The sequence below is a fragment of the Anolis sagrei genome, chromosome 12, assembly GCF_037176765.1.
Source record: "Anolis sagrei isolate rAnoSag1 chromosome 12, rAnoSag1.mat, whole genome shotgun sequence".
Lineage (NCBI taxonomy): Eukaryota > Metazoa > Chordata > Lepidosauria > Squamata > Dactyloidae > Anolis > Anolis sagrei.
The window spans coordinates 20,285,110-20,309,242 of NC_090032.1; the positions used below are offsets into that span (position 1 = coordinate 20,285,110).

At 43.2% G+C, this 24,133-nt stretch overlaps 2 protein-coding genes across 3 annotated transcripts in view; one reads left to right on the plus strand and one right to left on the minus strand.

Annotated features, from left to right (window-relative positions):
* The window catches only part of PRRC1 (proline rich coiled-coil 1), a 21,929-nt gene extending 1,731 nt beyond the window's left edge, over positions 1 to 20,198 (minus strand). Inside the window, exons 1-8 of one of the 2 annotated variants that reach the window (XM_067472546.1) lie at positions 20,044 to 20,198; positions 17,094 to 17,184; positions 12,292 to 12,684; positions 9,098 to 9,264; positions 7,670 to 7,772; positions 5,024 to 5,187; positions 1,316 to 1,419; positions 1,078 to 1,180 (exon numbers count right to left, since the gene is read on the minus strand). In XM_067472546.1, coding sequence (XP_067328647.1) covers positions 1,078 to 1,180; positions 1,316 to 1,419; positions 5,024 to 5,187; positions 7,670 to 7,772; positions 9,098 to 9,264; positions 12,292 to 12,684; positions 17,094 to 17,163 — 1,104 coding nt within the window. In that variant the 5' untranslated portion in view covers positions 17,164 to 17,184; positions 20,044 to 20,198. Of the gene's footprint in view, positions 1 to 1,077; positions 1,181 to 1,315; positions 1,420 to 5,023; positions 5,188 to 7,669; positions 7,773 to 9,097; positions 9,265 to 12,291; positions 12,685 to 17,093; positions 17,185 to 19,629; positions 19,718 to 20,043 lie in introns of those variants that run through there. The other variant, XM_067472547.1, reaches the window with a different exon arrangement.
* A 408-nt stretch (positions 20,199 to 20,606) lies between these two features.
* Positions 20,607 to 24,133, plus strand: part of SCYL1 (SCY1 like pseudokinase 1) — a 40,827-nt gene continuing 37,300 nt past the window's right edge. Inside the window, exons 1-2 of the mRNA XM_067472545.1 lie at positions 20,607 to 20,800; positions 22,961 to 23,101. Coding sequence (XP_067328646.1) covers positions 20,672 to 20,800; positions 22,961 to 23,101 — 270 coding nt within the window. The 5' untranslated portion in view covers positions 20,607 to 20,671. The remainder of the gene's footprint in view (positions 20,801 to 22,960; positions 23,102 to 24,133) is intronic.

Consider the following 24,133-nt stretch of genomic DNA (forward strand, 5'->3'; position numbering starts at 1 on the left):
ATAATATTATAATATATAATATACTACTATTAATATTAATAATACAATATTATAATTTTATATATTATATTACATGTAATATTACAATATAATGGTATAGTACAACATAGTAATATATAATACTGATATTGAACTATGCTAATAATATAATATAATGAATAAATATACAATATTTATAATATTATAATGTAATATACTACTACTAATAATAATAATACAATATTATAATTATATATTTTATATTACATGTAATATTACAATATAACGGTATAGTTATATGTGTCCGGGATTGTGGCGCAGCTGGCTGAGTGTCAGCTGCATTAAGATCACTCTGACCAAAAGGTCATGAGTTCGAAGCCAGCCCGGGCTGGAGTGGGTGTCCAGCCATTGTGTAGCCCGTTGTCGACCTTTGCAACCCGAAAGACAGTTGCATCTGTCAAGTAGGAAAATAAGGGACCACCTTGTGTGGGAGGCTAAATTTAACTAATTTATGAGGCCATAAAGAAAGAAGACTCCGGGGAATGTGGAATGCGGAAGAACTTCATCGGTGTCGTTGATGGACGATGAAAAGCAGCAGCTCCCCTGGCGGCCAGGAAAAAAAGTTAAATAGCCTTTGTCTGTTAAATGTTGTTTGTCAAACTGGCATTGAATGTTTGCCATATATGTGTTTACTGTAATCCGCCCTGAGTCCCCTGCAGGGTGAGAAGGGTGGAATATAAGAACTGTAAATAAATAAATAAATAAATAGTACAATATAGTAATATTTAATACTGATATTGTACTATGCTAATAACATAATATATTGTATGTATATATATATCTTGTAAGCCGCTCTGAGTCCCCTTCGGTGGCAGCATAGAAATGTCGTAAATAAATAAATATTCTCAATTTGCTTCTGACACAATAAATAAATCACCTCGCATAATTATATCTGGTTGCACACCACAACAGAAGATTCTACTCTAAAAGGTTTGGGGCTTTTCTCTGAAAGATCACGCTTTTCAAAAGGTATATTCCAAGAGGTTATGAATGCCAAATCCAAGTCCAAAATGCTTGGTTGAAGATCTCCATCCTCACCTGTTGTACGTATTCGAGAGGTACCGGCGTCGCTTGGGTGAAGCTTTCCAGGTGAATGCCATGAATCGGATCCTCTACGATGATGCAGCCAATGTCAAACCACCTGCAACAAGGAAAAAACCAGTGGTATTAATTGAAGTATATTTCCAAACAGTCAGGTAGCCTCTGAAAGCGATTTACGTACAGATTTTAGAGTTCGAAATTGCCATTTCAATTTTAAAAATTCAGAATATCTCACTTGTCTGGTAGCAGTTCTGCGATAAAATTCTCCACGGACACAGTGGGCTGCTTCTCGTGTATAATTCCCGTCCGTCGCAAGCTGTCGATCCTTTCTTGGGCTCCCTGAAAGATAGCAGAAGGAGTCGGTAGGAAAATGTTGGACTAAATATATAATATAATATTTTATATATATTGTAATAAACACAACCAGTGTTTATTTTAATTTTTTTAATTTATTACATCTGGCCTGGCCATAAGGTTTTACATTCTGTGCGTTATTATTTATATATACTTTATATTAATCATACTGTTTTATTTGCTTATTGCTTTGTTGTTTTTAATCATAGAATCCAAGAGTTGGAAGAGACCTCCTGGGCCATCCAGTCCAACCCCATTCTGCCAAGAAGCAAGAATATTGCATTCAAATCACCCCTGACAGATGGCCATCCAGCCTCTGCTTAAAAGCCTCCAAAGAAGGAGCCTCCACCACACTCCGGGGCAGAGAGTTCCACTGCTGAACAGCTCTCACAGTCAGGAAGTTCTTCCTCATGTTCAGATAGAATCTCCTCTCTTGTAGTTTGAAGCTGTTGTTCCATTGCATCCTAGTCTCCAGGGAAGCAGAAAACAAGCTTGCTCCCTCCTCCTCCCCGTGGCTTCCTCTCACATATTTATACATGACTATCACATCTCCTCTCAGCCTTCTCTTCTTCAGGCTAAACATGCCCAGCTCGTTAAGCCGCTCCTCATAGGGCTTGTTCTCCAGACCCTTGATCATTTTAGTCGCCCTCCTCTGGACACATTCCAGCTTGTCAATATCTCTCTTGAATTGTGGTGCCCAGAATTGCACACAATATTCCAGATGTGGTCTAACCAAAGCAGAATAGAGCATGGGGAGCATGACTTCCTTAGATCTAGACACTATGCTCCTCTTGATGCAGGCCAAAATCCCATTGGCTTTTTTTGCCGCCACATCACATTGTTGGCTCATGTTTAACTTGTTGTCCACGAGGACTCCAAGATCTTTTTCACACGTACTGCTCTCGAGCCAGGCCTCATCGTCCCCCATTCTGTCTCTTTGCATTTCGTTTTTCCTGCCTAAGTGGAGTATCTTGCATTTCTTCCTCTTGAACTTCATTTTGTGAGTTTTGGCCATTCATCTCTCTAATCTGTCAAGATCGTTTTGAATCCTGCTCCTGTCCTCTGGAGTCTTGGCTCTCCCTCCCAATTTGGTGTCGTCTGCAAACTTGATGATCCTGCCTTCTAGCCCTTCATCTAAGTCGTTAATAAAGATGTTGAACAGGACCGGGCCCAGGACAGAACCCTGCTGATGGCACTCCACTTGTCACTTCTTTCCAAGATGAAGAGGAAGCATTAGTGAGCACTCTATGTGTTCGTCCACTTAACCAATTCCAGATCCACCTCACCGTAGTTTTGCCTCGCCCACATTGGACTAGTTTCCTTGCCAGAAGGTCGTGGGGGACCTTGTCAAAGAAGGCCTTCCTGAAATCCAGGTACGCTACATCCACGCATCTACCCAGCTTGTAACTCTATTGGAAAAAGAGATGTGTTGTTGGGCTTGGCCTCATGTAAGCCGCCCCGAGTCCCCTTGGGGAGATAGTGGCGGGGTATAAATAAAGATATTATTATTATAATTATAATATAATATTTATAATAAACTGTCTCGAATCACCTCCGGGCTGAGAAGGGTGGTATACAAGTATAGCAAATAAATAAATAAATGTAATGTAATGTAATGCAATATAATTTATTTATTTTATTTTCTAATTTATTTATCGTGTCAGGGCAACCAGTCGATTATATTACATTTCTAACAGAACAAAGCAAACAGACAAAATACGAAAATAATGAGTTTGGTAGTTGATTAAATGTCCTTTGACCAGTCTCTGGCCATTTGGAGTGCTTATGGTGTTGCCGCAAGGAGGTCCTCCCTTGTGAATGTGGCTGGGCTCATGTTGCATTGCAGCAGGTGGTCAGTGGTTTGCTCCTCTCCGCACTCACATGTCATGGACTCCACTTTGTGGCCCCATTTCTTGAGGTTGGCTCTGCATCTCATGGTGCCAGAGCGCAGTCTGTTCAGTGCCTTCCAAGTCGCCCAGTCTTCTGTGTGCCCAGGGGGGAGTCTCTCATCTGGTATCAGCCATGGATTGAGGTGCTGGGTTTGAGCCTGCCACTTTTGGACTCTCGCTTCCTGAGGTGTTCCAGCGAATGTCTCTGTGGATATAAGAAAACTATGTCTAGATTTAAGTCGTTGACGTGCTGGCTGATACCAAAACAGGGGATGAGCTGGAGATGTCTCTGCCTTGGTCCTTTCACTATTGGCTGCTCCTTCCCGGCGGATGTCAGGTGGTGCAATACCGGCTAAGCAGGGTAATTTCTCCAGTGGTGTAGGGCGCAGACACCCCGTGATAATGCGGCATGTCTCATTAAGAGCCACATCCACTGTTTTAGTGTGCTGAGATGTGTTCCACACTGGGCATGCATACTCAGCAGCAGAGGAGCATAGCGCAAGGGCAGATATCTTCAGTGTGTCTGGTTGTGATCCCCAGGTTGTGCCAGTCAGCTTTCGTATGATATTGTTTCTAGCACCCACTTTTTGCTTGATGTTCAGGCAGTGCTTCTTGTAGGTGAGAGCACGGTCCAAAGTGACTCCCAGGTATTTGGGTGCGCTGCAATGCTCCAGTGGGATTCCTTCCCAGGTCATAATCCTCAGAGCTCGGGATGCTTGTCTGTTCTTGAGATGAAAGGCACATGTCTGTGTTTTAGATGGATTCGGGATCAGCTGGTTTTCCCTATAGTAGGCAGTAAGAGCACCTAGAGCTTCGGAGAGCTTCTGTTCTACCATCTCAAAGCTCCCTGTTTGAGCGGTAATGGCACGATCATCAGCATAGATGACACTCTCTGTCCCTTCTGGCAGTGGGTGGTCATTTGTGTAGATGTTGAACATGGATGGAGCGAGCACGCTCCCCTGAGGCAGGCCGTTCTTCTGTTTCCGCCATCTGCTTCTCTGGCCCTGGAACTCAACAAAAAAGCTCCTGTTTTGTAGCAGGTTTCCTATGAGGCGGGTGAGGTGGTCTTCCTTTGTGATATTATACATTTTTCTCAGGAGGAGGCGGTGGTTCACAGTATCATAGGCTGCTGACAGGTCTATGAAGACAGCTCCCCTGATTGCTGCCTTTCAAAGCGGAGTCAGGTTCAGCACTTGCGATGTGCAGCTTCTGCCTTTTCCACAGAAGCGACCACCATGCAAGCAAGCATGCAATATAATACTACTAATAATAATACAATATTATAATTATATATTTTATGTTACATGCAATATTACTACTAATATTACGATATAAAGGTATAGTACAATATAGTAATATATAATACAGGATAATGTTATAGTATAATGTAATATATAATATTAATATTGATAATAATATATTGTATTTACATTTTACTTGTAAGCCACTCTGAGTCCCCTTTGGCGTGAGAAGGGCGGCATATATATTTCGTAAATAAATAAATATATTGATATTGTACTATGCTAATAACTTAATATATTGTAGGTATATATATCTTGTAATCCGCTCTGGAGTACAACACTGACTTCAACTCCTAATCTAAGGCCTATGAGATTTATGGAGTCTTAGATATGTGGAAGGCACCAAGGCTGTCAATTCCCATCAAAAGAGCTGATTAACAAATTGTCACAAACACTCACTTTCAAACCGGCTGCGTAGCCCACGGGTTGTGGGGCAATATTGGACTGTCCGGCTTCTCCAGTGACGGTGGCCATCCCGAAAACCTCCTGGAAAGCGTCTCTCACCGCTGTAACCTTGACCTCTTTGACCGAGGTGACTACGATGTCCAGTTCCCCGCCAGATCCTGTAACGTAAGGATAAACTCAATTATCTATCCATCCATCCATCCATCCATCCATCCATCCATCTATCTATCTCCATCATTGTTTGAGCTCACAGTGCTCTCTGGATGTAGGTGAACTACAACTCCAAAACTCAAAGTCAACGCCCACCAAACCCTTCCAGTATTTTCTGTTGGTCATGGGAGTTCCGTGTGCCAAGTTTGGTTCAATTCCATCATTGGTGGAGTTTAAAATATTCTTTGATTGTAGGTGAACTATAAATCCCAGCAACTACAACTCCCAAATGAAGGTCTATTTCCCCCAAACTCCACCAGTGTCCACATTTGGACATATTGAGTATCCGTGCCAAGTTTGGTCCTGATTCATCATTGTTTGAGTCCACAGTGCTCTCTGGATGTAGGTGAACTACAATTCCCAAACTCAATGCCCACCAAACCCTTCCACTTTTTCTGTTAGTCATGTGAGTTCTGTGTGCCAAGTTTGGTTCAATTCCATCATTGAATTCCACCAATTCCATCATTGGTGGAGTTCAAAATACTCTTTGATTGTAGGCGAACTACAAATCCCTACAACTACAACTCCCAAATGTCAAGGTCTATTTTCCCCAAACTCCACCAGAGTTCACATTTGGGCATATTGAGGATTCGTGCCAAGTTTGGTCCGGATCCATCATTGTTGCGCTCTCTGGATGTAAGTGAACTACAACTCCCAAACTCAAAGTGAATGCCCACCAAACCCTTCCAGTATTTTCTGTTAGTCATGTGAGTTCTGTGTGCCAAGTTTGATTCAATTCCATCATTGAATTCCACCAATTCAATCACTGGTGGAGTTCAAAATACTCTTTGATTGTAGGTGAACTACAAATCCCTGCAACTACAACTCCCAAATATCAAGGTCTATTGCCCCTAAACTCCACCAGTGTTCACATTTGGGCATATTGAGGATTCGTGCCAAGTTTGGTCCGGATCCATCATTGTTGCACTCTCTGGATGTAGGTGAACTACAACTCCCAAACTCAAAGTGAATGCCCACCAAACCCTTCCAGTATTTTCTGTTAGTCATGGGAGTTCTGTGTGCCAAGTTTGATTCAATTCCATCATTGAATTCCACCAATTCCATCATTGGTGGAGTTCAAAATACTCTTTGATTGTAGGTGAACTATAAATCCCTGCAACTACAACTCCCAAATATCAAGGTCTATTTTCCTCGAACTTCACCAGTGTTCACATTTGGGCATATTGAGGATTCGTGTAGAGTTTTGTCCAGATCCATCATTGGGTTGTTGTAGGTTTTTTCGGGCTGTATGGCCATGGTCTAGAGGCATTCTCTCCTGACGTTTCGCCTGCATCTATGGCAAGCATCCTCAGAGGTAGTGAGATCTGTTGGAACTGCTCTTCTTCCTCCTGGCAAACTTCATCTCTCAGCACGTACAGCTTCATTGTTGTGGTCTCTGAATATAGGTGAACTACAACTCCCAAACTCAAGGTCAATGCCCATCAAACCCTTCCAGTATTTTCTGTTAGTCATGGGAGTTCTGTGGTGCCAAGTTTGGTTCAATTCCATCATTGGTGGAGTTCAAAATACTCTGATTGTAGGTGAACTGTAAATCCCAGCAACTACAACTCCCAAATGTCAAGGCCTATTGCCCCTAAACTCCACCAGTGTTCACATTTGGGCATATTGTGGATTTGTGCCAAGTTTGGTCCAGATCCATCATTGTTTGAGTCCACAGTGATCTCTGGATGTAGGTGAACTGCAACTCCCAAACTCAAGGTCAACGCCCACCAAACCCAGTATTTTCTGTTGGTCATGTGAGTTCTGTGTGCCAAGTTTGGTTCAATTCCATCATTGAATTCCACCAATTCCATCACTGGTGGAGTTCAAAATACTCTTTGATTGTAGGTGAACTATAAATCCCTGCAACTACAACTCCCAAATGTCAAGGTCTGTTTTCCTCGAACTTCACCAGTGTTCACATTTGGGCATATTGAGGATTCGTGTAGAGTTTGGTCCAGATCCATCATTAGGTTGTTGTAGGTTTCTTCGGGCTGTATGGCCATGGTCTAGAGGCATTCTCTCCTGACATTTCGCCTGCATCTATGGCAAGCATCCTCAGAGGTAGTGAGGTCTGTTGGAACTGCTCTTCTTCCTCCTGGCAAACTTCATCTCTCAGCTTGTGCAGCTTCATTGTTGTGCTCTCTGGATATAGGTGAACTACAACTCCAAAACTCAAGGTCAACGCCCACCAAACCCTTCCAGTATTTTCTTTTAGTCATGGGAGTTCTGTGTGCCAAGTTTGGTTCAATTCCATCGTTGGTGGAGTTCAAAATACTCTTTGATTGTAGGTGAACTATATATCCCAGCAATATATCTATAACTATATATCCCAGTTGTGTACCTTCCAGTTTGTGCCCAACTTATGGCAAACTGTAAGGAAAACAACAACTAGAATGACACCTTGCTCGGCTTGCAAGTATGACTTACTGATATACGGAGCCATGCCGGGGTCCAATGTCGTGATCATGGTTTCCACCGAGTGCTTGGTTTTATCAAGCACCGACTTCACCATCGGGTTTCCGGCCACTCCCTGCAGGAGAAAATAATAACAATAAATATATGTGTATTTATTCTGAAAGCCAAAACCAAGGTTACGACAACATCTATTATAGAACTCCAGTATGCTGATGACAACGTTGTCTGTGCACATTCAGAAGACCTAAAAGCCACTCTAAACATCTTTGCAGAAGCATACGAGAAGCTCGGCCTGTCACTGAACATCAAGAAAAGCAAAGTGCTCATCCAGAAGTCACCAGCCAACCCCTCTCCAATGCCAAACATACAGCTTAATGCTGTAACATTAGAAAATGTGGACCATTTCCGCTCCCTTGGCAGCCACCTCTCCACAAAAGTCAGCATTGACACTGAAATACAACACCGCCTGAGCTCTGTGAGTGCATTTTTCCAAATGAAGCAGAGAGTGTTTGAGGACCGGGACATCCGTAGGGAGACCAAGGGGCTTGTCTATAAAGCTATTGTCCTCCCAACTCTGCTATATGCCTGCGAAACGTGGACTGTCTACAGACGTCACATGCAACTCCTGGAACGATTCCATCAGCGCTGTCCCCCGAAAAATCCTGTTATTGTTTTCTGTCGGAACCTGGCAGAGTGCCGAAGCCATTGCCCAGCTCTCCTGTTTTGACTGATCTCTTCTAGTCTATCTCTTGGCTCGTTATCTACTTGCTCATTAATTTCTGCAGGTGCCGAGCTATTTTCATGTTCTCTCTCATGGGAACCAGGGTAATAGCCCAGCAAAGTCCATAAAAACAAAGTCAAACTTCCCAATTAAAATGCAAGAAATCGGGAAACATGAATCCAAGGCATGAATATAAAAGCAGAGAACAAAACCATGAAACAAAGGCACTTAAACATGTATTTTCCAAGCAAAGTTTCCATGAACTAGGACAAGGCCTTGACTTGATTCCAAGCAATGCTTCATCTGACTACATATCCTGTACTTGGGACTATTATCTCCTCGTTAGCTGTGTCTCTAGAGCTCAGAAATTGGTTTCACTTTAGCTGAGAATCTCCTATCTTTTTCTCTCGGAGCCTGGCAGATCGCCGAAGCCACTGCTCGGCTCTTCTGCTTTGACTGATCTCCTCCCATCTATCTATTTGCTCGGCCAGGTGCCGAGCTATTTTCATGCTCCCTATTATGGGAACTCTCTGGTAACAATTCAGAAAGCACACCATCATCCCCACACACACCCCGAAACACAATCACAGGCTGAACTCCAACAGTCAGAGATGCCAGCTAAACTTCAGGAGAGAATGCTACATAAACATGGCCATACAGCTCAATACACTCACAGCTTTGTGTTTTGCTGCCTTGCTCTAAAGAAGATACACACTTACTTTGATGAAGCCCCAAAGTCCGCCTCCGGCCGCAGTCTCGCCATGCAAGTCCGCCACCCGGGGGTCTTCGCGTTCCTCCGGGAAAGTAATGGAAGAGGGTCCGCCGGGACCGGGAACCAAGGACGGCGGCATTGGCGCCTGTTGTGACACAGGGCTTGTCAAGACGCCTGCAAACCAAGAACCGACAAAGAATGTTACAGTCCGTCCTTCTGTTGCTGAATGCAAACACTGCAAACGACAGACAGACTTCAGTTTGGAGGAGGGCGGACCATGGACGATGGGACTTGAAGTACCTCCACTCACTTCCTGAGACCATTGCGGCCTTCATCCGATGACTGATCAAGACCAAACTTGGCACACATAACCCCCATGACCGCATTTACGTCCTGGTGAGGTTGGGAAGTACAGACAATGAATGATGGGATTTGTAGTACTTTCCAACCCTTCGGTTCCCACAGACCACTATGGGCCCCCCCACAAAGACCAAAATTGCCACACAGAGCCTCCATAACCCACTCTGCATCAGTTTGAGGGAGGGTGAACCATGGATGATGGGACTTGAAGTACCTCCACTCACTTCCTGAGACCGTTGCGGCCCTCATCCGATGACTGATCAAGACCAAACTTGGCACACATAACCCCCATGACCGCATTTACGTCCTGGTGAGGTTGGGAAGTACAGACAATGAATGATGGGATTTGTAGTACTTTCCAACCCTTCGGTTCCCACAGACCACTATGGGCCCCCCCACAAAGACCAAAATTGCCACACAGAGCCTCCATAACCCACTCTGCATCAGTTTGAGGGAGGGTGAACCATGGATGATGGGACTTGAAGTACCTCCACTCACTTCCTGAGACCGTTGCGGCCCTCATCCGATGACTGATCAAGACCAAACTTGCCCCACATAACCCCCATGACCGCATTTACGTCCTGGTGAGGTTGGGAAGGACAGACAATGAATGATGGGATTTGTAGTACTTCCAAATCCTTCGGTTCCCACAGACCACTATGACCCCCCCCCCACAAAGACCAAACTTGCCACACAGAGCCTCCATAACCCACTCTGCATCCTACTTCAGTTTGGAGGAGGGGGGACCATGGATGATGGGACTTGAAGTACCTCCACTCACTTCCTGAGACCGTTGCCACCCTCATCCAATGACTGAAAAAGACCAAACTTGGCATATAGAGCCCCCATAACCCCCTCTACATCCTGGTACAATTTGGAGGAGGATGGGCCATGGATGATGGGACTTGAAGTACCTTCACTCACTTACCGAGACCGCTGCGATCCTCATGCAATGACTGATCAAGATCAAACTTGGCACACACAGCCCCCATGACCCACTCTACATCTTGGTGCTGTTTGGAGGAGGATGGACTATGGATGATGGGACTTAAAGTACCTTCACTCACTTCCCAAGACCGCTGCGACCCTCATGCAATGACTGATCAAGATCAAACTTGACACACACAGCCCCCATGACCCACTCTACATCTTGGTGCTGTTTGGAGGAGGACGGACCACGGATGATGGGACTTGCAGTACCTTCACTCACTTCCTGTGACCACAGCAAGACTCATCCAATTACCAATAAAGACCAAACTTGGCACAGAGAGCCCCCATGGCCAACTCAACATTCTGGTGCGGTTTGGGGAGGTCGGACTATGGATGATGGGACTTGCAGTACCTTCACTCACTTTCTGAGACTCCTGCGACCCTCATCCAATGACTGATCAAGACAAAACTTGGCACACAGAGACCCCATGAGCCACTCTACATCCTGGTACTGTTTGGAGGAGAATGGACCATGGATGATGGGACTTGAAGTATCTTCACTCACTTCCCGAGACCGCTCTGACCCTCATGCAATGACTGATCAAGATCAAACTTGACACACAGAGCCCCCATGACCCTCTCTACATCCTGGGAAGGAAGGAAGGAAGGAAAGAAAGGTAGAGAAGGAAGAAAGGAGAAAAGGAAATAAAAAAGTGAAAGAGAAAAGGAAGGAGAGAAGGAATGAAAGAGAGAAAGAGGGAGGGAAGGAAGAGGGAAAAGAAAGGTAGAGAAGGAAGAAAGGAGAGAAGGAATGAAAGAGAGAAGGAGGGAGGCAAAGAAGGAAAGAATTAAAGAAAGAAAGGGAAGGAAGGAAGGAGAGAAGGAAATAAAATGTGAAAGAGGGAAAGAAAGGAGAGAAGGAACAAAAGAGAGAAAGAGGGAGGGAGGGAAGGAAGGAAAGAAAGGTAGAGAAGGAAGGAAGAAGGAAATAAACAAGTGAAAGAGGAAAGGAAGGAGAGAAGGAACAAAAAAGAGAAAGAGGGAAGGAAGGAGAGAAGGAATGAAAGAGAGAAAAGGGGAAGGAAAGAAAGAAAGGTAGAGAAGGAAGGAAGGAGAGAAAAAAAGTGAAAGAGGGAAGGAAGGAGAGAAGGAACAAAAAAGAGAAAGAGGGAAGGAAGGAGAGAAGGAATGAAAGAGAAAGAGGGAAGGAAGGAAAGAAAGAAAAGTAGAGAAGGAAGGAAGGAGAGAAAAAAAGTGAAAGAGGGAAGGAAGGAGAGAAGGAACGAAAGAGAAAGAGGGAGGGAAGGAAGGAAGGAAAGAAAGGTAGAGAAGGAAGGAAGGAGAGAAGGAAATAAACAAGTGAAAGAGGAAAGGAAGAAGAGAAGGAATGAAAGACGAGAAAGAGGGAAGGAAGGAAAGAAAGAAAGGTAGAGAAGGAAGGAAGGAGAGAGAAAAAAGTGAAAGAGGGAAGGAAGGAGAGAAGGAATGAAAGAGAAAGAGGGAAGGAAGGAAAGAAAGAAAGGTAGAGAAGGAAGGAAGGAGAGAAAAAAAGTGAAAGAGGGAAGGAAGGAGAGAAGGAATGAAAGAGAAAGAGGGAGGGAAGGAAGGAAGGAAGGAAAGAAAGGTAGAGAAGGAAGGAAGGAGAGAAGGAAATAAACAAGTGAAAGAGGAAAGGAAGAAGAGAAGGAATAAAAGAGAGAAAGAGGGAAGGAGGAAGGAAAGAGACAAGGAAGGATGGAACCAAAGATCAAAGGAAGCGAGAAAAGAAACAGAGTAGGAAGAAGGAAAAGAAAAAGAGGGAAGGAAGGAACGAAAGAAAGGAGAGAAAGAGGGAGGGAAGGTTGGCCACAGCAACGCGTGGTGGGTGCAGCTAGTGATAAATAAACCTAGAAAAGAAAATCTCATTTATACCTGTGACAGAAGGAGCCGAAAACGAGGGCATCAGCGGCGTCTGAGGCGCTCGCCCCGCGTGTCCTTTCGTGATGTCGTAAGTCGAGCTGATAGAAAAGCCGGAGATGGGGGGCCCGCTCGGTGGGGCAGAGAGCACTGGGCCCGGAGTGGAGCTTAAGGGGGGAGCGGATGGGAAGGGGGGCATGGGGCTGCTGAAAGAGGAAGTCATGGGGGGGACGGCGGGGAAAGGACCCCCCGAAACAGTCACCGAGGGCGCAAAGGGCAAAGGCGGAGGAGGAAGAGGGCCCGCGGAGGGAAGAGGGGAAACCACGGGTGGCAACGGTGAGGCGAAGGTCTGGGCAGGAAACGTGGGGGTCACCAGCGTCTTTGGGGGCGCAGTCGCACTGGCTGGAGCTGCAGAGGAGAACAGAGAGAAAAGAATTGGTCTAGGGCTGCTTGGGAACCCCCCGGTCGCTCAGTGGGCTGCTGAATTTGCTGACTGAAACGTCGGCGGTTAGAAACCAGGGAGGAGGGTGAGCTCCCATTGTTAGCCCCAGCTTCTGCCAACCTAGCAGTTCGAAAACATGCAAATATGAGTAGATCATTGGGGGTAAGACAACAAGAAGTGAAAGTGATCTGGTATATTATGAGTATTATTATTTTATAACATAATAATATTACGTTATAATACAATAATATATTTTAATAATATATAATAATATATATTATATTATAATATATAATATTATATTATAATAATATATAATAATATATTATAATAATATTATGTTATAATACTAAATAATAATATATTATAATAACATTATGTTATAATATAATAATATTATTATATTATAACAAGGCAGCCCTGAGTAGATCAATGGGGGTAAGACAACAAGAATTGAGAGTGATCTGGTATATTATTATTATTATTATTATTATTATTATTATTATATTAAAGCATAATAATATTACATTATAATATAATATATTCTAATAATATATTTTAATAATATTATGTTATAATATAATAATATTATTATATTATAACAGGGGAGCCTCGGGTGGCGCGGTGGGTTAAAGTGCTGAGCTGCTAAGCTTGTTGACTGGAAGGTCGCAGGATTGAATCCGGGGAGCGGTGTGAGCTTCCCCTGTCAGCCCCAGCTTCTGCCAACCTAGCAGTTCGAAAACATGCAAATGTGAGTAGATCAATGGGGGTAAGACAACAAGAAGTGAGAGTGATCTGGTATATTATGAATAATGTTATTATATTATAACATAATAATCTTTTTTGGTCGTGTCAGGAGTGACTTGGGAAACTGCAAGTTGCTTCTGGTGTGAGAGAATTGGCCGTCTGCAAGGACATTGCCCAGGGGATGCCCGGATGATTTGGTGTTTTTATCATCCCTGTGGGAGGCTTCTCTCATGTCCCTGCATGAGGAGCTGGAGCTGATAGAGGGAGCTCATCCACCTCTTCTGCCAACCTAGCAGTTCAAAAACATGCAAATATGAGTAGATCAATGGGGGTAAGACAACAAGAAGTGAGAGTGACCTGGTATGTTATTAATATTTTTGTTATATTATGACATAATAATATTATGTAATAATATAATAATATATTTTAATAATATATAATTATATATAATTATAATATATTATAATATATTATAATAATATATAATAATATATTATTATAAGATATAATAATATTATGTTATAATATAATTAATAATATTATATTGTAACAGGGGAGCCCCCAGTGGCACAGTGGGTTAAAGTGCTGAGATTCTAAGCTTGTTGACCGAAAGGTCGCAGGATTGAATCCGGGGAGCGCTGTGAGCTTCCGCTGTCAGCCCCAGCTTCTGCCAACCTAGTAGTTCAAAAGCATGCAAATGTGAGTAGATCAATGGGGGTAAGACAACAAGAAGTGAGAGTGATCTGGTATATTATGAATATTATTATTATATTAGAACATAATAATATTACATTATAATATAATATATTCTAATAATATATTTTAGTAATATTATGTTATAATATAATTAATATTATTATATTATAACAGGGGAGCCCCCGGTCGCACAGTGGGTTAAAGCGCTGAGATGCTAAGCTTGTTGACTGAAAGGTCGCAGGTTTGAATCCGGGGAGCGGTGTGAGCTTCCCCTGTCAGCCCCAGCTTCTGCCAACCTAGCAATTTGAAAACATGCAAATATGAGTAGATCAATAGGTACCGCTCCGGTGGGAAGGTAACGGCTCTCTATGCAGTCATGCCGGCCACATGACCTTGGAGGTGTCTACGGACAATGCCAGCTCTTTGGCTTAGAAACAAAAATGAGCACCAACCCCCAGAGTCAGACACGACTGGACTTAATGTCAAGGGGAAACCTTTACCTTTACCTTTTAGGGCTCCTTTTGGGCCAAGAAATCGTTACACAACCCCAGCTATATAAAATAGGTAAGTACGAAGTCCCCGAGTTACAGACATCCAACTTACAAATGGGTCCTAGTTAAGAACGGGGCTAAGACAACAAGAAGTGAGAGTGATCTTGTATATTATTATTATTATTATTATATTATAACAACAATAGATATGGTGTATGTGTGTGTGTATGTGTATATGTATATTTATTTATTTATTATTTATTTATTTGCTGCATTTATTAACCGCCGCTCTCAGCCCTGAGGCGACTTGCGGCGGTGTACAATATACAAAAAGAGACAGTTTACAATGAGCCAACATGACAAAAACTAACATATCACTACTACACAGACATCTAATTACACTAAAATAATCCGCTTCGTCTTATCGTAGAATCATAATCCGTCTCGTAGTCATATTCCGTTCCAGTTGTCATTTCCAGTTACTGTAGCACTTAATTAAATGCCTTCTCGAATAGCCATGTCTTCAGGCTCTTACGGAAGGACATAAGGGAGGGCGCCTGTCTGATGTCAACAGGGAGGGTGTTCCACAGCCGGGGGGCCACCACTGAGAAGGCCCTCTCCCTCGTCCCCGCCAGGCGTGCCTGTGAGGCAGGCGGGATCGAGAGAAGGGCCTCCCCAGACGATCTCAAGGTCCTCGTGGGCTCATAGGCCGAGATGCGGTCCGAAAGGTATTTTGGGCCAGAACCGTTTAGGGCTTTGTAGGATAACACCAGCACCTTAAATTGGGCCCGGTAGCAGATCGGCAGCCAGTGGAGCTGGAACAGCAAGGGCATTGTATGCTCCCTGCGTCCTGCTCCTGTTAGTAACATGGCTGCCGCGCGCTGGACTAGCTGAAGCTTCCGGGCCGTCTTCAAGGGCAGCCCCACGTAGAGAGCGTTGCAGTAGTCAAGGCGGGATGTGACCAGAGCGTGTACCACCGTGGCCAAGTCAGACTTCCCAAGGTACGGGCGCAGCTGGTGCACAAGCTTTAACTGTGCAAATGCTCCCCTGGTCACCGCTGAAACCTGGGGATCCAGGCTCAACGATGAATATGTGTGCGTATGTGTGTGTGTATATATATATATATATATATATATGTGTGTGTGTGTGTGTGTGTGTGTGTACTAGCCATCCCCTGCCATGTGTTGCTGTGGCCCAGTATGTGTATATGTGTTTTGTGTGTGTATATATTTGTGTATATGTGTATATACATATATATATGTGTGCGTATATAACGGCGCTCCATGCAGTCATGCCGGCCACATGACCTTGGAGGTGTCTATGGACAACGCCGGCTCTTCGGCTTAGAAATGGAGATGAGCACCACACCCCAGAGTCAGACATGACTGGACTTTATGTCAGGGGACTACCTTTACCTTTACCTATATATGTGTATATATGTGGTTTTGCGCATGCGTTGTAATGTATTTTTGTTTTTTGGTTTTTTTAGTCTCTTCTGCTGTGTTTTCCAGTGTTTTTATGAGTGATGGTCACTCGTTGGCCTGATTGGTGTATTGTGTCCAAATTTGGTGTCCATTCGTCCAGTGGTTTTTGAGTTATGTGAGTCCCACAAACGAACATTATATATATATATATATATATATATATATATATATATACATACACACAAGCAGTTACAAAAATCCGACTTAACAAACAACTCCAGATCCATCCATCCATCTATACACACACACACACACACACACACACATATAATTATAATATTGTAATACAATATAATACTAGTAATAATAATTCAATATTATAATTATAATTATATATTTACATTACATGTAATATTACTAATAATATTACAATATAATGATATAGTGCAATATAGTCATATATACTGATATTGTACTATGCTAATAATATAATATATTGTATGAAAATATATATTGTAAGCTGCTCTGAGTCCCCTTCGGGGTGAGAAGGGCGGCATATAAATGCCATAAATAAATAAATAAATAAATATTATATTTTATTTGTGTGTGTGTGTGTGTGTTGTTGTTGTTGTTGTTCATTCGTTCAGTCGTCTCCGACTCTTCGTGACCTCCTGGACCAGCCCACGCCAGAGCTCCCTGTCGGCCGTCACCACCCCCAGCTCCTTCAAGGTCAGTCCAGTCGCTTCAAGGATGCCATCCATCCATCTTGCCCTTGGTCGGCCCCTCTTCCTTTTGCCTTCCACTTTCCCCAGCATCATTGTCTTCTCCAGGCTTTGCTGTCTCCTCATGATGTGGCCAAAGTACTTCAACTTTGTCTCTACTGTGTGTGTGTGTGTGTGTGTGTGTGTATATATACACACACACACACACACACACACACACACAAGCAGTTACAAAAATCCGACTTAACAAACAACTCCAGATCCATCCATCTATACACACACATATATAATCTACCTAATGGGGTGGTGGTGCTTGGTGGAGGCGTTCCAGGGGGAGTCGTCTCTATTCCACTCTCTTCCATCATTTTCTTCTCAATAATACAGACCTTTTAAGAAAAGAGAAAATATTAATGCTGAGACTTTCCAACTGCCCACTTCTAGGCCCAGCTGTGGGTCAAACTATTCATATATTATTCATTATTATTTGAAACAACCATATTTTCACAAACCCGGATGACATCTAGACATTTGATAATCCAACCATGTAATCAATCCAAGTTGTATAGAGGTTTGTGCAATTCTCCAGTATCATTTTGTCAATCAGAAGCTGATCTTTCGTGCCCCTACTTCTTCTATTATTATTATTATAATTTATACCTTGTTTTATCTCTCCCAAAGGAGAGCATTATTATTATTATTATTGTTATTATTATTATTATTATTATTTGAAACACAACAAGATGAGTCCACAGCAGACAAGGTCACTCTGCTGGCTGTTGCATTGGATCACACGTTGGACACTTCCCAAGTGTGATGTATCGGCAAATAATGTGCGCAGATATATATAGGATTCCCCCAGGCAGGAAGCAGCCAGGCTTTGAAGCTGCAAAGCCATTCAATGGTCATCAGGCTGGGCAATGGCAACATTCACACTTGTGTGAAGCAGACCAGAGTTCTTTCTCCCACCCTGGACATCATTCCACAGTTATATATATATATATATATAGAGAGAGAGAGAGAGAGAGAGAGAGGATTCCCCCAGGCAGGAAGCAGCCAGGCTTTGAAGCTGCAAGGCCATTCAGTGCTAATCAGTGGCCACTGATTCAGTGGCCACAGATATAGATAGATAGATAGATATAGATATAAGATTCTCCCAGGGAGGAAGCAGCCAGACTTTGAACCTGCAAGGTCATTCAATGCTAATCAAGGTGCTCAATGGCAAATGACAACATTCACTTTTCCCTCCAGCAGACAAGAGTTCCTTCCCTCACCCTGGACATAATTCCAGAGATATATATATAGGATCCCCCCCAGGCAGGAAGCAGCCAGGCTTTGAAGCTGCAAGGCTGTTCTATGGCATGCCAATACCAACATTCACACTTGCCTCCTGGATATTATTCCACAGAGATATAAACCCCATTTGCCTTGTTTCCAACAGACCTCACAACCTCTGAGGATGCCTGCCACAGATGTGGGCGAAACGTCAGGAGAGAGTGCTTCTGGATCATGGCCAGACAGCCTGGAAATCTCACAGCAACCTATCAATGTATTATTATTATTATTATTATTATTATTATTATCTGCCCACCTCCAGTCCCAGTTGTGACCAACAGAACTTCTAACTTTGAGAATCCCTGACTGCTACTTCAAAACAGATAGATAGAGATATAGGATTCCCCCAGGCAGGAAGCAGCCAGGCTTTGAATCTGCAAGGCCATTCAATGCTAATCTAGCTGGCCAATGGCAACATTCACACTTGCCTCCAACAGACAAGAGTTCCTTCTCCCACCCTGGACATCATTCCACAGAGATAGATAGATAGATAGATAGATAAAGATAGAGATATAGGATTCCTTCAGGCAGGAAGCAGCCAGGCTTTGAAGCTGCAAGGCCATTCAGTGGCCACAGATATAGATAGATAGATAGATAGATAGATAGATAGATAGACCGACAGAGATAGAGATATAGTATTCCCTCAGGCAGGAAGCAGCCAGGCTTTGAAGTTGCAAGGCCATTCAGTGGCCACAAATATAGATAGATGGATAGATAGAGATATAGGATTCCCTCAGGCAGGAAGCAGCCAGGCTTTGAAGCTGCAGATAGATAGACAGATAGATAGATAAAGATAGAGATAGAGATATAGGATTCCTTCAGGCAGGAAGCAGCCAGGCTTTGAAGCTGCAAGGCCATTCAGTGGCCACAGATATAGATAGATAGATAGATAGATCGATATAGGATTCCCTCAAGCAGGAAACAGCCAGGCTTTGAAGCTGCAAGGCCATTCCATGCTAACCTCAAATATAGATAGATAGATAGATATAGATATAAGATACCCCCAAGGAGGAAGCAGCCAGACTTTGAAGCTGCAAGGCCATTCAATGGTAATCAATGCTAATCAAGCAGCATTCCCACTTGCCTCCAACAGACAAGAGTTCTTTCTTCCACCCTGGACATCATTCCACAGATATAGATAGATAGATAGATAGATAGATAGATAGATAGATAGATAGATAGATATAGGATTCCCTCAGGCAGGAAGCAGCCAGGCTTTGAGGCTGCAAGGCCATTCAGTGGCCAGAGATATAGATAGATAGATAGATAGATAGATAGATAGATAGATAGATGACAGATAGACAGAGATAACCTCTGAGGATGCCTGCCACAGATGTGGGCGAAACGTCAGGAGAGAGTGCTTCTGGATCAAGACCAGACAGCCTGGAAATCTCACAGCAACCTATCAATGCATTATTATTATTATTATTATTATTATTATTATTATTATTATTATTATTATTATTATTATTGAATGCTGACAGACTCAATCTGCCCACCTGAAGTCCCAGTTGTGACCAACAGAACTTCTAACTTCGAGAATCCCTGAATTGCTACTTCAAAACCGCGGAGGGCTCCTGGGAGTTGTAGTCCTGTAAACCCGGAAGTCCCGAAGGTGGTGAAGGAGGAGAATGGGCCTGCGGGACTCCATTTCCCACAAGGCACCGCTCCGCGCAGGCGCAGAGGCCTCCTTGCCACGTCTCGCCTGTTGTGCTTCTCTCCTCACTCGGTTCTCCTCAAGGAGGAATTGAGACCTCATGATAAGCCCAATTAAACAAATAAAGGCCAATAAAAGACAACAAAATGAATAATAATGAAACTTTCGGGACTAATTGTCAATAATTAGGATGATAAATTAGATTAAAAAGGCGCCAATCCCCCTCAAGGCCGCTCTTCCCGCGCTTTTTCCTCACCTCAGGCCTCGGCGAGAATGGCGGCGCTGTTGGAGGGATCCCGGTGCCTTCCTTACCGGCTCCAGGCTCTAAAATGGCGAGCCGGGAGCCTCCTCTTTGACCTCAGGCTGCCACGTTCGCTTTCTCCGCCTCTTTCCCCCACTTTGGGCCTTTAAAGCTTTTTTTGGACTTCAACTCCCAGCATGCCTCGCCATTGGGTGACACAGCCGAGGCTTCTGGGAGTTGAAGTCCATATCTCGCAAACCAATATAAGGAATCGCTTGGGCCCTTTAAGGCGTTGTTTGGACTCCAACTCCCGGCATGCCTCGCTATTAAGCGACACGGCGGAGGCTTCTGGGAGTTGAAGTCCAAAACAAGTAGACGGGGAACCACGGGACCGGAAGTGCCTCACATTTCAAGGTTTGTATTGGGTTTTGGAGCAATTGCATCTCCTTATCTGCAATTCCAAAAGAGGGGGAAAGAGAGGTGTGGAGGCCTGAGTGGACACTGGCAAGTCCGCGCATGCGCAGTAACCCGCCTGGATGCCGGCCTTCCTTCCTTTCTCTGACAGGCGCTTCCGGTTTGGAGGGGGCGGAGCCGTGCTTCCGCTTCCGGTTTGGTTTGTGTGAGGCTTCCTTCCGAGGCGAGGATGTGGCTCTTTTCTCGGGACCCGCTCCGGGAGTTTCCTTTCGAGGCCGTCCCGGGAGGAACAGCCCCGCCGCCTTGCCCACTCCCGCCCGGGACAGGCGTCTGGCAGCTCCACCGAGGGAGGAGGAAGGTAGGCCCCAAGGCAGGAGGGGAAGGGAACCCCAAAGGACATCCAGACTGACCCCCTCCTGACATCAAGGAAGATAATCTGATCCTTCCCGACAGATGGCCGTCTAGCAGCTGCTTAATAATAATAATAGATCTATACATTCCTAGAGTTGGAAGGGAGCCCCAAAGGACATCCAGGCTGACCCCCTCCTGCCATCAAGGAAGACACAACCCGATCCCTCCTGACAGATGGCCGTCCAGCCGCTGCTTAATAATAATAATAATAATAATAATAATAATAATAATAGAACAGAACTATACATTCCTAGAGTTGGAAGGGAACCCCCAAAGGCCATCCAGTCTGGCCCCCTCCTGCCATCAAGACAGACACAATCTGATCCCTCCTGATAGATGGCCATCTAGCTGCTGCTTAGCAATAATAATAATAATAATAATAATAATAATAATAGATGTATACATTCCTAGAGTTGGAAAATAGCCCCAAGGGCCATCCAGCCTGACCCCCTCCTGCCATCAAGGCAGACACAACCCGATCCCTCCTGATAGATGGCCGTCCAGGCACTACTTAATAATAATAATAGATCTTTACATTCCTAGAGTTGGAAGAGAACCCCAAAGGCCATCCAGTCTGACCCCCTCCTGCCATCAAGACAGGCACAACCTGATCCCTCCTGATAGATGGCCGTCCAGCCACTACTTAATAATAACAATGGATCTATACATTCCTAGAGTTGGAAGGGAACCCCAAAGGACATCCAGACTGACCCCCTCCTGCCATCAAGAAAGACACAACCCGATCCCTCCCGACAGATGGCCGTCCAGCCACTACTTAATAATAACAATGCATCTATACATTCCTAGAGTTGGAAGGGAACCCCAAAGGACATCCAGTCTGACCCCCTCCTGCCATCAAGACAGGCACAACCTGATCCCTCCTGATAGATGGCCATCTAGCCTCTGCTTAATAATAATAATAGATCCATACATTCCTAGAGTTGGAAGGGAACCCCAAAGGACATCCAGTCTGACCCCCTCCTGCCATCAAGACAGGCACAACCTGATCCCTCCTGATAGATGGCCGTCCAGCCACTGCTTAATAATAATGATAATAATAATAATAATAGATGTGTACATTCCTAGAGTTGGAAGGGAACCCCAAAGGACATCCAGTCTGACCCCCTCCTGCCATCAAGACAGGCACAACTCGATCCCTCCTGACAGATGGCCGTCCAGCTGCTGCTTAATAATAATAATAGATCTATATATTCCTAGAGTTGGAAGGGAACCCCAAAGGACATTCAGCCTGACCCCCTCCTGCCATCAAGACAGACACAACCCTATCCCTCCTGATAGATGGCCATCCAGAGACCCCGAAGGCCGTCCAGTCTGGCCCCCTCCTGCCATCAAGGAAGACACAACCCCATCCCTCCTGATAGATGGCCGTCCAGCCTCTCCTTAGTAATAATAATAATAATAATAATAATAGATCTATATATTCCTAGAGTTGGAAGGGAACCCCAAAGGTCATCCAGCCTGACCCCCTCATGCCATCAAGAAAGACAGTCTGATCCCTCCCGACAGATAGCCATCGAGCTAGACCCCCTCGTGCCATCAAGAAAGACACAACCTGATCCCTCCTGATAGATGGCCTTCCAGCCATGCTTAATAATGATAATAATAATAATAATAGATGTGTACATTCCTAGAGTTGGAAGGGAACCCTAAAGGACATCCAGACTGACCCCCTCCTGTCATCAAGGAAGATACAACCCGATCCCTCCTGATAGATGGCCATCCAGCCATGCTTAATAATAATAATAATAATAATAATAATAATAATAATAGATCTGTACATTCCTAGAGTTGGAAGGGAGTCCAAAAGGCCATCCAGTCTGACCCCCTCCTGCCATCGAGAAAGATAATCTGATCGTTCCCGACAGATGGCTGTCCAGCCACTACTTAATAATAATAATAATAATAATAATAATAATAGATCTATACATTCCTAGAGTTTGAAGAGACCCCAAAGCCAACACACTGTCTGTCCAGCTGCTGCTCAATCTCTCTTTTCCTGCCATTGGAATAGATGACTCTGTTGTGTCCCAGTCTTCTCCTCTGTCTCAGCCTTGTTTGTTTGTTTGTTTACTTGTTTGTTTGCCAGGCCACGGGGGAGCAAGTGTCCCTCTTCATCCACGACGTGAAGCCCAACGCCGAGGAGCAGACCCAGCTGGCCAAGGCGGCCTTCAAGCACCTCAAGACCCTACGGCACCCCAATATCCTCTCCTACATCGACGGGTTGGAGGTAAAGCATTGAGGACTAGAGACTTGGGAGCGGAACTGCTTTCCCATGTGTTTACGTCTTTGTTTATATCCCGTCCAGAATATGGAGAGGTTTGCGATATGTTAATTGCATCTTAAAGCCTAATACAGTGCAAGGAAAAAAGGGAGGCAAGGAAAGGAAGGAAATAATAATAATAATCAATAATCAATAATTATTATTCTTGATATTCATTATTAATTAATTGTTGCTGTATATTATATTGTAATTAATATTGTAATTAATATTATATTGTAATTAATATATTGTAATTATTATAAAATAATATAATAGTTAATTGTTATATTATAATTAATAATTATTGATTAATTATAGTTATTATTGATATTCATTATTGATTAATTGTTGCTATTATATTATAATTAATATTATATTGTAATTATTATAAAATAATATAATAGTTGTCATATTATAATAATTATTGATTAATTATAGTTATTATTGATATTAATTATTGATTAATTGTTGCTATTATATTATAATTAATATTATATTGTAATTATTATAATATAATATGACAATTAATTGTTATATTATAATTAATACTTATTGATTAATTATAGTTATTATTGATATTAATTATTGATTAATTGTTGCTATTATAATTAATATTATATTGTAATTATTATGAAATAATATAATAGTTAATTGTTATATTATAATAATTATTGATTAATTATAGTTATTGATATTAATTATTGATTAATTGTTGCTATTATAATTAATATTATATTGTAATTATTATAATATAATATAATAGTTAATTGTTATATTATAATGTGTAATTATTGATTAATTATAGTTATTATTGATATTAATGATTGATTAATTAATTGGGTTGTTGTAGGTTTTTCCGGGCTATATGGCCATGTTCTAGAGGCATTTTCTCCTGACGTTTCGCCTGCATCTATGGCAAGCATCCTCAGAGTAGTGAGGTCTGTTGGAACTAGGGAAAGGGGTTTATATATCTGTGGAATGACCAGGGTGGGACAAAGG